The sequence below is a fragment of the Macrotis lagotis genome, chromosome 8 (assembly GCF_037893015.1).
Source record: "Macrotis lagotis isolate mMagLag1 chromosome 8, bilby.v1.9.chrom.fasta, whole genome shotgun sequence".
Taxonomy (NCBI): domain Eukaryota; kingdom Metazoa; phylum Chordata; class Mammalia; order Peramelemorphia; family Peramelidae; genus Macrotis; species Macrotis lagotis.
Genome location: NC_133665.1, coordinates 182,856,635 through 182,870,661, shown reverse-complemented (window position 1 = coordinate 182,870,661; position 14,027 = coordinate 182,856,635). Strand labels below are relative to the sequence as shown.

Below are 14,027 nucleotides of genomic sequence, written 5' to 3'. Positions count from 1 at the left end.
TTTCTAGACCAATGTGGAATAGTTAGAATGGCCAATCTGATTTTTAGTGGGTAAACCTCTAGCATTTTTATATGACTGTAATGCCAGGTCTTGAAATTATTGGCTGTTTTTCATAAGGATAAATTCTTTCATCCCTTTACATCTTAAGAATTTTTAGAAAATTAAAGTGTATGGCATTTTATCAGTAACCTCTTTGTTATTTATTGAAAGTTTTGTTTTTAGTAGCCTGATTATTTCCTAATACTGAACCATTCCTGGGTTCTTGGTTATCATAGTGATCCTATTTGATCACAAAGAATGATTCTTTAATATTTTGCTGCTTTAATTGTCCATTTTTAATTGAATAGTTCTGCAGAGATGTTCATTGATGATATTGACCTATAGCTTTCTTTTTCTGACAGTTTTGAAGATCTGATGTGAAGTTACTTGGTAGAAGAACTGAGATAGAATCCCATCTTTCACTGTATGTACATATACATATACATATACGTATACATATACATATACATACACACATACACATACACATACATATACATATACACATACACATACATATACACACACATATATATATATATATGTATGTATTATTTCCTTTGGGTACTAACACGTGATCCATAGCAGTTATACAAGTAGATAGACTACTGACTGACCTTGGAGTCAGGAGGACAGGAGTTTGAACCCAGCCTCAGACACTTGACACTTTACTGCATGACCTTGGGCAAGTCACTTAACTCTGATTGCTTTGCATCCAGGGTCATAACCAATCATCCTGAATCAAATCTGGCCATTGGATCCAGATGGCTCTGGAGGAAAGAGTGAGGCTGATGACTTATCCTAGCACCTCTTCACTCAGATCTAATTGACTTATTTATTATGGCATCACCTCCTTGATGTCATAGTCTTCTTCAAGAATGAAGGAAAAAATCAATACATAATCAATTTTCATAAATATTCCAATTTCTCCATATATTTCAAATGTATTTCTGGAAGAAAACTGTATCTTTCCTGATCTTTCAATATGATTCTGTTCATAAGTTTATTACATCTATTTTCTTTAGGTCATTAATCTGCAATTTCATTTTGATTTATTTTATTCCAGTTCTAGGATATTTAAATCTCCCAGCATTATTACCTTTCCTTTCAATTATTTTTGAAAGAAATTTGACTGTTCCATTGTACTCTTAGTACTTTGCCACTAGGTTACTAGTGTCTGATAACTTTAGTTATTGATGTTAATAATTTTTGTTATTATTAGTAACTTTCAGTGTAATTCCCTTGTAAAACTCTCTAAAAGCTTCCCAAATTCAGTCTGACCTTGTCAAATCAAATCACCAGATCTCTAGACCTTTGTAATTAGTTGAAAGTTGTAGTTCTATGTATTATCTTAAATTTATATACACCCTTCGATACTAGATATGTAAGCATCAGAATCTTGGATTAACTTGAATTCATGCAGTAACTCTTATTGTTTTGATGATCCTTTTCTAATTCATCCAATAACTCTTATTCTTTCAAAAAATCCTTTTCTAGAATTCTATCTATTGAAAATCAAGGTTATAATTGGTATATTTGCTACATCCACTGGACCCAAATGGCTCCAGAGATAAAAACGAGACTGGTGGCTTTGCACAGCTCCCCATCACCATCACTTAAATCCAATTTACTTGCATATCATGACATCACCTCCCTAAATTTGAAGTCTTCAGGAAGGAAGGATGAACAACAACTGCAACTATTTGAAATTAAACTATCCATTGTGTCAAGCAGAAATGCATTATTCCTTCTTTCACTAATACTAATCCTTTCCTGAATTTTACACTCTCAGAAATATATAACTTTTGTCCCTCCATGAAACAAAGATCAGTCTCTGTGGATAAAATAGAGATTTCAATAAGTTTAAGAAAATTATTCCCCCACTTTGTTTTTAGGGAGTTTTATTTAGTATAGAAATATGGTATAGGGGGGAGAGAGTTGGTCTTAAATCTGGAGCCTGCTTTCAAGTTTCATTTCTGATATACATATATATATATATGTATATATATATATGTGTGTGTGTGTGTGTGTGTGTGTGTGTGTGTGTGTGTGTGTGTGTGTATTGGTTCTGTGATGCTAGGAAAGACACCTGACCTCTGAGTGCTTTAAGTAAATCTCTAAGACAATAAATTTTCAGAAAGGTGCAAACCTGTCTTAGTAGAATTTCTTACCTAGGATTTCCTTACAGCAGTAAAAATCATAGGCCAGTCCCTATCCCCCCCCTTTCTTTGTTATAATGGCCACAATAAATCCCTTTATAATCATCCTCTCCCCTTTTTCATTTGAGCCCAATTATGTCATTCAGTAGTTTACCAAAACAATACTTGTTTTGTTTTTTAATCCCCCTGTAGTGATTGTACTAACATAGCAATTAGTTAGTCACCATTGTAAAGAACTGGCTAATTAATGCATTTGGCTTTATGACACAGTTTGGAGGCTTCTCTTGGTTTCTAATCAAAAGCTTCTTCAATATTGAGCTTTTTTGCCCTTGAATTGTTCCAAGTTCCCTTTGTTATTACATGTCCATCCTATGTTTTCAAAAGAATGCTGGGAGGTTAATTTTGAGGTTCCCTATTTCTCATCTTTCTGTACCACCCCCTCTGAGATACTCCCTCCACCAGCACTCTTACTCATAGCTTGGGTTACTAAAGGACAGATACTACCATCAGGGTCTGGTAACCCACTGTGGATATTCATTCATAACAACTATAACTTCCGAACCCCGATCCGTGTGCTTTTCCTGTTCAGTCATAATTAGGTCTTAGCAAAAGCAGTTACTAAGATGGGACAGTGAGAAGAGTAGCTACCAAACATTTTGCCCAAAACGTAGTTGCTCACAGAAGTATGTGGCTTCAAGAGGGGAGAGTGGGCCTGCATTTAGAGGACAATAATAGTAAGATCTATCAGGTGGATGTGCAGATGGTCAAGGTGGCTCCCAATCATGGTACTGCACATCTCCTTAGCCTTTCTTTCCTTGGATGATCTTCATAAAGCGCCCTGCCAGAAAACAATGTTTCTACTTGTCCAGTGACTTAGTGGAACTCCCAGGATCTCATCTTTCCTACATCTTGACTCTTAAGTATATCTCTTGGGGCCAGAAGAGAGTTAGTCTTTAAAACTTCTTAAATGATTCCTCTATGTTTCTTCACCTGCTGAATAGAACATGTCTCTGTTGTCTTCTAGGTGGCCCAGAATTAGCTCAGACTTCACCTCCAATTCCTGAACAGGATATCTATTAACTTTGTTATCAGATGGGAGAGAAAGAAAGATAAATTTTCCTACCTCCACAAGAGTTTGGGTTTCTCTGGGACTATGTTCAGATTCAGCAATTTTCATACACGCCCCCATTCTCCTCCTTTTATGTATCTTCAGAGATTTGGCCAATTTTAAGCTCAGCCAATGGCCTTCCCCATTCTGGTGCTGTAAGAAAACATTTTTCACAGTGTTAAGAGATGGATGAAGGTATTAATATTTTTTAGCATCTATGTTTCTATCAAATGATTATATATTTGACCTGGAGCAGGAGAGGACTGGAACTCCCCCCCTTAAATTTCTGAATATAATATTCCAATTCCCATTATTTTTTAATCTTGTGAATTACAAATGACTATTGTTATGTGTAATACCTTCTGTCTTGACTGTATGTAGGTTCATTTCCTTTTTGTTGTAGTATTAAGGCTTAACAAGGTTGTATCTAGTGGTTTTAGTTTGGGATTCATTTCTTTTGGTCTGTGAATTACTTCTTTTTTTTAGGTTGTTTTTTTTTTTTGCAAGGCAATGGGGTTAAGTGGCTTGCCCAAGGCCACACAGCTAGGTAATTATTAAGTGTTTGAGACCAGATTTGAACCCAGGTACTCCTGACTCCAGGGCTGGTGCTTTATCCACTGCACCACCTAGCCACCCCTGAATTCCTTCTTTTTATAATGTATCCATTTTAATCTTTGAGGAAACATTTTCCAATTCTTGCATATTTCAAGACATTATTTCATGATGGCACTGACCCTCTATTAATACAAAGGACAAGCAACATTTTTGTACATGTGGGTCCTTTTCTGCTTTCTCTCATTTTTTAAAAGCTATAGCTCTAGTGTTTAGGAAAGAATATGCATAATTTGGTGGTCCAAATTGCTTTTCAGAATGTCTATACCAATTCACTGCAAGAACAAGAGTATTAATGTGCCTGTTTTTCCACAGCCCCAGCAACATTTGTCATTTTTCTTTTTGATTAGCTTGGACAATCTGGTGGGTATAATTATGGTTCAGAGATATTTAATTTGCATTTCTCTAATTCTTAGTGATTCAGAGCATTTTAAGACATTTTTTCAATTATTAAGCCTTTATTTTTTCTCCCTTCTAAGAACTGTGTGTTCATAACCATTGACCATTTAGCAATTAGAAAATTTATTTTTATTCTTGTAAATTTTAATCAGTTCTTTTTATATCTTGGAAATGAGATGTTAAAACATTGTTGTATTCAATTCCCAAAAGAAATTTCTAAACTTGTGTTTCATTATAATTTTGTCCATATATCTTAAATTGCACCAATTTCTTTTAAAATTTAGTCTCCCAATTTTCCTAATTTAAATTCTTCATATTTTCTCTATTCCTACCATTTGTTTTTATTTCATACTTTTTTTCTTCCAGAAAGGAAACTTTATGTAGTAGATAAAGGAGGCATTTTTGTTTTTTACTTAAGATGAAGCATAGGCAGCTAGGTGGTGCTGTGGATAGAGCACCGGCCCTGGAGTCAGGAGGACCTGAGTTCAAATGTGACCTCAGACACTTAATAATTACCTGTCTGTATTGCCTTAGACAAATAACCCCAGTGCCTTGCAAAAAAAAAAAAAATGAAGCATAATAAATTCTGCTCCAGCCCTTTGTTTTAACTCTCTGTGTATTCTTCTGATTCAAGAACGGTGACAAGTAAAAATGCAACCAAGGCAAGATAACAATTTATGAACAGCAATACATATAGCTACTAATAAAGTAAGTTAGAGTGACCCCCCCCACCCTGTCAGATCAATGACCAAGATAAGAAGGAGGAAACTGTCTTTACTGAAACACAAGGAAGAAATTCGGGGTAGCTGGGGAATGTCATGACTGCAGCTGGGCAAAATGAGTTGGCCTTGGGATGTAGATGATCATGCCCCTCTAGTAACTAAAGAATGTTAATTGCTAGGGGCTGCTAGGTGGCGCAATGGATAAAGCACCGGCCTTGGAGTCAGGAGTACCTAGGTTCAAGTCTGGTCTCAGACACTTAATAATTACCTAGCTGTGTGGCCTTGGGCAAGTCACTTAACTCCATTTGCCTTGCAAAAACCTTTAAAAAAAAGAATGTTAATTGCTTTATGGGTCTCAATTGCCTTCAATAGTTTACAACATCAGAACCACTCCAAGCAGGTGATTTGCTAGTTGAGCCCTTGGGGGAGATCGAAACACCCCTAATTCCACAGAAAAATGCTCTCTTGGGGAGGGGGTCTACTTTCTGGGCTTGAGCTAGTTTTCCTGTATAGGCAACAAAACAGAGGTGCCAGGTTAATTGCTTTTAGCAAAGAAATATCCAATAGCTAGCTAGTTGAAAAGGTGTGACAACATCATTCCCTTTAATTTGGACTGACTACATTTTTTTTAGCTTAACTGAAAAATAGGGTTTGACAAAATGAGGCCTAGAGTAGATTATGGAGTAGAATCAATTATTAAATGCAACAGCATATTTTTAATTTGCTCATAAACATATTTCATATAAACAAAATATTGTTGGATTCTGCTTTCCAAACCATTCTGCTATTCTCTTCCATTTTATGGGTGAGTTTATCCCATCCATACTCATTAGTTATGTTTGGAAATTGTGTATTTCCCTCCATCCTATTCTCTTCTATTTATCCTTCTTTTTTCTACCCTTTCCCCTTCTCAAATGTCTGTTTTACTTTTAATCACTGCCTCCCTTAATGTACCTTTCCCTTATCAACCCCGCCCCTTTTTTCTTAGCCTCTTCCCTTCATACTTTCCTGTTGGGTATGATGAATTTCTGCATGTTTATGTTCTAAATATGTATACACATACATTTCTCTATTGGAACCTGTTCAATGAGAGTGAAGTTTAAGCATTACCTCCACCCCTCTCATTTTTCCCTCATTAAAAAAAAAACTTTTCCTTGAATTTCTCTTTTATGTGAGATAATATTCCCCATTTTTACTTTTTCTCAAATGGAATGTAAACCACCACCTTGTTACATAGCTTGTGATATTGCACTCAGTTTACTTTTTTAGCTTCTCTCATCCTTACACATGTAGGCTCCTGGTCCAATATAACTGGGACTGCTCCTCTCTGGAACTGTGGTCCAGAATGTATTAATGGATGACAAATCTACCAGATAGCCCCTGTTCCTGTTCTCAGTGGTACAGGGATGCCCTGAGATCGCTTTCTGACTAGGTGTTCAGTCCCCTTGCTGACCCATGGGTAGATTGACTGCTTCTATTCTGAGGCTTGATCTGAACTCAGGTCTTTTTGACTCCAGACTTGACACTATATGTATTGCTCTATCTAGCTGCCCTTAATGACTCACTGTGACTTTTTTGTTGATTTTCCCATTCAGATTTTGGTTTGACATATTTTTCAAGTTGTTGCAGAGTGGTGGCAAGTACATGAATTGCATTCTGCCATGCTAGCTGCGTTCGCTAAAGGAGGTGCTCTTAACTCGAAATTCAGGCCTAAATTTAAGGAGGGCCTTGCACTTGAATGGGAGGAAATAACATCCTATTTTAAACAGCCTCCAATTGAAATTTAGTATTTTCTTCAATTATTTACAACCACTATTCTAAGAAGGGGTTCTTAAGTCTTTCTCAGAATTCCAATGACTCCATGATACATGTGAAAATTAAAAACCCCAAGGAAAGAGCATTGAATTGGAGCAATGAAGTCCTATTTTTAATTCCACCTCAGACACTTGCTAGCTAGTTATGTGACCCTGGACAAGTCACTTAACTCTCAGTCTCAGTTTTCTTATTTGTCAAATAGGGTTGATAATGGTACCTACTTTCCAGGGTTTTTGTGAAGATCAAATGAGAATTTTAGACGTATGTGTATGCTGGTGTATACATAAATATATGTGTTTCAGTTTGCAAATCTTAAAGGCTATATAAATTTTAGCCATCATTGACATCATCAGTATCATTATCATTATTATTATTACGTCACTTGTACTTCTACTTTTTTCTATATCATTGTTCTATTATGTCAGTGCTCATTGGTTTCCCAGCATATAAAATTCTTTGTTAAATACTTCTCTAATAAAATCTGGGCAACCTACATCTGCAGTATTTCCCTAGTCTAACAATCCAGTAATTAGGTGTGCATTGGTAAGGATTTAACAATCAGCTTTCTACATGGGGGGAAGAAAGCACAGCATAGAGTTTAAGTTTAATCCTCACTATTAACATTTTCTTCATAGCTTTTGTAAGACTAGACTTCAAAATACAATAAATCATGCCCTGACAGCTTTGCAGCAGAAACGCTCCCACTAAAAAAAATACCGTCAGTTCTCATAAACCATTCCAGCATACTCCAGCCCCCCTTAAAATAACTCATTCTAAAGAAGAAAAGAGGTTAATTTGGCATAACACTGGCCTAGGTGATGCTATGTTGACTCTTTGTGATCGGTTATTCATATTCGATGTTTACTAACCATTGTTTTAATAATACAGTGTAGACTCTTGTCAGGAATCAAAGTCATGCTCACCACTCAGTAGCTAGTGGAAATCAACCTACAGTTGGGGGGGTGGGGGATCAGTACAATGCTTGCCTGTCACCAGTCCTATGCTCCAGATCCACTCAGCATATTCTTTCAAAGATTTCTGACATCTCAGTAATTACACTGCCAGTTCTCTTAATCCCATAAGATGTCATCTGTCTGGGCTTGGAGACTTGAGTTTATTGAGGGTTTCAACTCTCTGATAGTCATTTTTTTCTCTTTCCAATACAAAAATCATTCACCTTTGCAAAAGAAATGAATTAAATATAAGTTGAGTGGTTCCACTTTCATCCTATCTTCTGTTATCTCTGTCCCATTTATTTTGATCAGTGGTTCTATTCCTTCTTTGATTTTCCTCTCACCTCTAACAGCCCTTTTGCTGGTTCTTAGCACTTATCACCCGCTTCAGATCACTGTGCATCCCTGATACTATTCTTGGAGTTCCCTCAATTACCCACTCTTGCTTGATCTGAGTTGGTTGAAGAGTTCCTTCTGCAGCTACACCAGTCTTTTTAGATTATTCTCCCCTTTCTTCTACCCTGTAATAATTTCTTTTTATGTTTAGAAATGCATCCTTGAAAGCTAACTTCCTGTGCAGAACTAATTTTAGGAGATGGGACCTTGTCTATAATTTCTCAGAACTCTTTGAAATTGATTTTCCCCAAATCTTGGGTAGGCATCAGAATGTGTCCTTCAGACTGAGGTTCTGGGAGTCTATGCCTCTTTTTTTATTGCTGATTCTTTTTTCCTGACCTTGGCAGAGATGCCAGTGGCTGAGCTGTCACCTATTGAGACCTACTATACCCCAATATTCCTGAACCCTATATGTCTCTTGTGTTTGTAATATAGTCTGAGGGGTTAGGTCGCACATGGATAGAGCACTGGCCTTGGAGCCAGGAGGACTGGAATTCAAATTTGATCTCAGACACTTGATTCTTACTAGCTGTGTGATCTTGGGCAAGTCACTTAGTCCTGATTGCCTCACATCCAGGGCCATTTCCAGTCATCCTGATTCCTATCTGACCACTGGAGGCCAAATGACTCTCGAGGAGAAAGTGAGGCCAGTGACTTACCATAAGTCCCCTCACTCAAACCCAATTCACGTGCTTTTCATGGAGGTATCACCTCCCTGATGTCATGGTCTTCAAAAATGAAAACATTATTATTATATTATAGATTGATGTGAGAAGTAAAAGTTAAGATAATCAGATTTTAATAGAGTTGTTGAAAAAATGCACTATCCATATTGGATATTATGAAATTTTTTTCCTCATACTTAATGGAGAGCCATGCTTTTGAAAAACCATAAACCACCCAACTAATTCTACCCTCCTCCCAACAGATACCTCAGAGGGTCATTGAATTTGCCAATTTTTTTCAGAAAGATATTTAACTGGACTCCACTAAAGTGAACTCTTCCTTGTCAGTCTTTATGTCTTTGGGTACCTTCCTTCCATACTCTGAGGCTTAATTTCTTCCTCTATAAAATAATGAATTGGATTTGATGGCTTCTCCTATCCCTCCTAGCCCTGAGTCTAGTCTCTGATGCCTCATTGTGGCCTAGAGAAGAACCTAGGCTTCCGAATGGAAGCTCCTTGAAGCAAACTTCAGCACATTGCCAACTTCTGTTTGGTTTTGTATCCAGAGCACCTAGGAGTGCAACTCCTTTCACAGTCTGGTCTCCACCTTAATAGCATAAGGACCTCCTTGTGAGGAAATAGCATTCAGCAGCTTATCTAAAATTTTATTGCCTCAAAGAGTTGCCTAAAGTACTGAGAAGCTAAGGGACTTGCTTAGGGTCATACAGCCAGGGTGAGTCAGAGAAAGGTTTTGAATGGGAGACCTTCTGGCTCTGAAACCCGCTCTCAGTTCCCCACACTGCACACTGCTGCTCAGTAAATACAGTAGGTGTTTAATAAGTGTTTGCTTGGTTGAATGGAATTGAAATAGAACTCCAGCTCCCGGAGCTTCCAAATTAGTTAGCATTGGAATATAACTCTGATGACAGACAGTGGTCACACTTTTTTAAAGTAACAACTCACATCCAAAAAACCCATAGAGTTATGAGTTATTGGAACCTGGAGAAAAACCTAGAACAATAATAAATGAGAGAATGAAGTTACTTGAACGTTTTAATTTGAAACCAGAAGAAGGGATGATGATTGGGGGCAAAAAATTTTCCAGGGAATAATGAGAAAAGGGAAATTTCAATTAATGATGGCTCTATCATTCTCTAAGATTTTTTTAAAATATGGCTTTCTTTTTTTTCTTCTGGGTGTGGTACCCAGTCTTTCCTTAGCATTAACTATGGCCCCAGTGACAATTCAGGCAAGAGAAGGTACAGCTATGGAAACTTTAATGTCAAGAATCAAGATGGTCTGGATTCTGTCTTTGTTGATGATGAGAAAATCACTAGTAAGGAGAATGAGGGTCATCGAGGATCCTTGCTTTTGGCACATATGGGGCGACGCATGAGTATGCAGAACCAAAGGACTGTCTCATCTCAACCTCCCATGCCCACCTCTAGGCAGGATGGCAAAGAACCAAGTAACCCTGGGGAATGCAATGGGAAGCCTTCTTTGCTTGGTGGAGATCCCACTTCTGGGAATGTCACATCCTCAGGGGAGATGGACACATCTGGAAAAGTAGATATGGTAAGTGGGAAAGTCAAAATTGGTACAGTCTGGGATTTAAAATGGAACAATCCAGGAATCTATGAGAGGGACAGGTCATCGGGTCCCTCTCCACCCTTAGTGGGAATCCAAAAACAATTCAAGAAAGACAGCCACTGTCTTCATGGAACTTACCTTCTAATGAGAGAAGCTGAAAAGGGGAGTGGAGAGGGAGACAAAGTAGGGCAGGGGTAGCTAGTCTGGGGTGCCCTCCTTAAATGAAGGGCCTAGGAAAAGTCATCCAGTGAGAGCGAGAAGCTGCTGCAGGGGCGGCCCTCCATTGGATGGCTCTCGGAAGCTCACACGTTATATGAGCCACCATGCTACTGCCCACCTCTACATCTTTCTCAAAGTAGACAAACCATCACACTTCCCTCCCAGAAAAGATTCTGGGTGACCCCACTGAGTGGCTTATCCCTAACTATATGTCTGTTTGTCCACAGACTTCTGAGGAAAGCAGAAAGAAGAATGCATTGGCAGCCCACACCCTGTCTGCCGAGTATTTTGATGAACCGTTCCGGGTGAAAAGGGCAATGAGTGTAGTCAGTATCATCACTTCTGTCCTCGAGGGTAAACTGCCTTTCACTTTAATACACTCCCCTTGTTTTTGTTAGGGTAGCTAGGGTCTCCTCGTCATGCCTATGTGGCCTCGTGTCTCACATCTTCATGGAATTAATCATCAGCCACCCCCACAGTCCACATTGCTATGTCATAAATAGCTGGCTATGGCCAAGATATATGACGTAGGCAACATGTCACCAAGAATCAGGTGAAAAGCAAACTTTATAAGGATCCAGAGCTGGCTAACAGGAATAGAAAAAAAGAAACAAAGATTCCATTTAATTCAAATTCACATGCATATATTAAACACTTACTATATACAAAGAGGCAAGACAGTGTGGCAGAGTAGATAAAAAGCTGACTTCAAAATTAGGAAGAATTGGTTCAAATTCTGTGATGAATCAAACCACTCAGAGACTCTCTTGAGATCTAAGCTATAGAATAATTGCCAATCTATAGTGATAGAGGGCATTTTCTTATCGGGAGTTTTCTTATACCAAATAAATCATCATTCTAACCCCCCCCACCAAAAGGACTAAGTACTAGAAATACAAAGACAAAAAATGGAAAAAAAAAAAACCTAGAACTCCACCTGGAAGTAAAATACTGCTTTAGAACAAGTGGTAGAGCTATAACTAGGGCAGGGTGATTAGACGTTTGCCCTAGGGCATCAAATTTAGAGAGTCCTGACCATGCCTACAGTCCATCAGCAGCAAAGAAACAACAGAACTTATTGCCTTGCTACCAGTAATAATTGGGCTCCCTCTCATGTCATTTCTAACTTCAGTTTAACTGAGGACCGAATTCATGTCATTTGCTTCGGAAGTAATGTGTGATCAATGTATAGCTTTTATATCTTAGGTATAAGAATTCTGAGTGGCTCCTCTGACATGAAGGGCATCCAACCCTAACATTCAGGCAAAGAAAAACATGCGCAAATGAGTGGGAGGTCTAAAGGTGGCTTTCAAACAGGTGTCAAGAGATAAGCCACTTGGACAATTGGACCCAAGGGATGGGGGGACTGGGACTAGAGGATGGTACAGGTCTCTGGGTAGAGGCTAAGTGAGGCTCGAATCAGGGATAGAAATATAACCCAAATTGTAGAAATATGGAAAACAGAGACAGAAAGTCCCTAGGAGGATCAGAGTTAGCCCAAGCTTGTTCTCCATTGGTACTGCTTTGGAGAACTCAGGGTCCCACCAGTGCCAGCATGAAGCATCAGAAAATTCAGGAATTCAAACCCTGTCATTGACACATGCCATCTGTGTGAAAACACGGGCATGTCTCTTATCCTTTTGGGATTCTCAGTTTCCAGACCTGCCAATTAAGGATGATAATAGCATCTACCTCAAGGGGTGTCCTTGAGGCTCACCTGTGTGCAAGGTGCTTCAGAGACTTTAAAGCTTTTTTATAAATAAATGCTCAGTGTTATCTACTGGAGTTTACCTTGGGAAATTGTTTTGAAGTGACTGAATCAGTTGGTTAAGAGCAGTTAGGAGCTGGGAGTGTGGAATGGCTATAAAAAGGAAATCCTCCCAAAGACAGAAACAGGAACCCTCAGTCCCCAAGAAAAAAAAGAGACTGAGCCCCATGAGATATGACAATGGATATGGTCCCTGATGGGACATTCACTCTTTTTTAAAAATTTTTTTTTATTTAGGGCAATGGGGCCAAGCAACTTGCCCAAGGTAGGCAATTATTAGGTTTCTGAGGCTGAATTGGAGCTCAGATCCTCCTGACTCCAGAGCCAGTACTCTATCCACTGACATTCACTCTTAAGCCAACCCTTCTACCATGTTCATCACGGGGATAGCAACTCTCAGACTGTGGATAATGGACATTTCTGCCCAGAGGAAAAGTCCTAAAATAAATCATACCTAACTACTTGGTCTTGTGTTTTAGTGAAATTCCTCAGGAGGAGAAGGAATAGATTTTCTAAATATCAATTTGAGAAAATTTTGGGTATGGAGGATGATTTTTACTATCCTTCTTCCCTTTGGGCACAGGAGGCAAAAGAATAAGGAAAGACATTTGTCACGTTTGTTAGGAAGAAGCAAAGCCTACTAGAGATCCCTTCTCTTGATCTTAAAGGCATCAAATTATATATATATACATATATATATATGTATATATATATAAAAACACATATACACATATATATGTATATATACACACATATAATACATACATGCACACACATATAGGTAAATGTATATGTGTGTGAACATATATACATGTATGAATATAAATATGCATATAATGTATCATTACAGAGGAAGCCAGTTATATTAAAATATTTTAAAGACAAACTCACACCCTACTCCCCTCATTAAGAACTTATAATCTAGATTATATATCATATCAAGAGGTATGATAATGGATTTGAAATCAGGAATACATGGGTTCAAATCCGATTTCTTGAACTTATTAACTGAGCAAGTCATCTAACTTATGTGTGCCTCAGTTTCCTCACTTGTAAAATAATCAATTTAATAAATATTTAGAGTTGGGGTTAGGTTTTCTGCGAGTGTTTCCCCCTAGAAATAATTATGAACACATTAATTAGAACACTAAGTCTAGAGTGTCCCATTCCCTTTTCCTTTCCTCTAACTTCATAAATCAATAAAATCTGTTCAGAGAACTTTGAGTGGCACAGAGATGAAGAATTCCAAAGACCAAGTCTTCAGAATCATGTTTGTGCCTGTGCTGAGTTAAATCTATTATCTATAAGACTGGAGCCAATTCAATAAGTGAGATGGGTCGATAAATTTTGGAGATCCTGTCAAAGAGAGATTTCTGAGTATTGACTAGGGAGATGAAGAAACCAGAGCCCAAACTGACAAAATCATCTGAACTTCCTGAAAGGATGGAAATAGTTCTTTATGGCCAAGTTGAGAGAGTTGGGACAGATTATCCTGATTACAAGACGACTAAGGGACACCTTGATCAAAGCATTTTTCCAACTCAATCCTACCAAGATCATTGGAAATCTTCATTAGAACAGA

General features: G+C 38.0%; 1 protein-coding gene across 1 annotated transcript in view; it reads left to right on the top strand.

The window, feature by feature from the left end:
* Nucleotides 1-14,027, top strand: part of LOC141496585 (sodium channel protein type 10 subunit alpha-like) — a 92,973-nt gene that overhangs the window by 37,455 nt on the left and 41,491 nt on the right. The window contains exon 11 of the mRNA XM_074199066.1: nt 10,922-11,031. Within this exon, the coding sequence (XP_074055167.1) occupies nt 10,922-11,031 (110 nt within the window). The remainder of the gene's footprint in view (nt 1-10,921; nt 11,032-14,027) is intronic.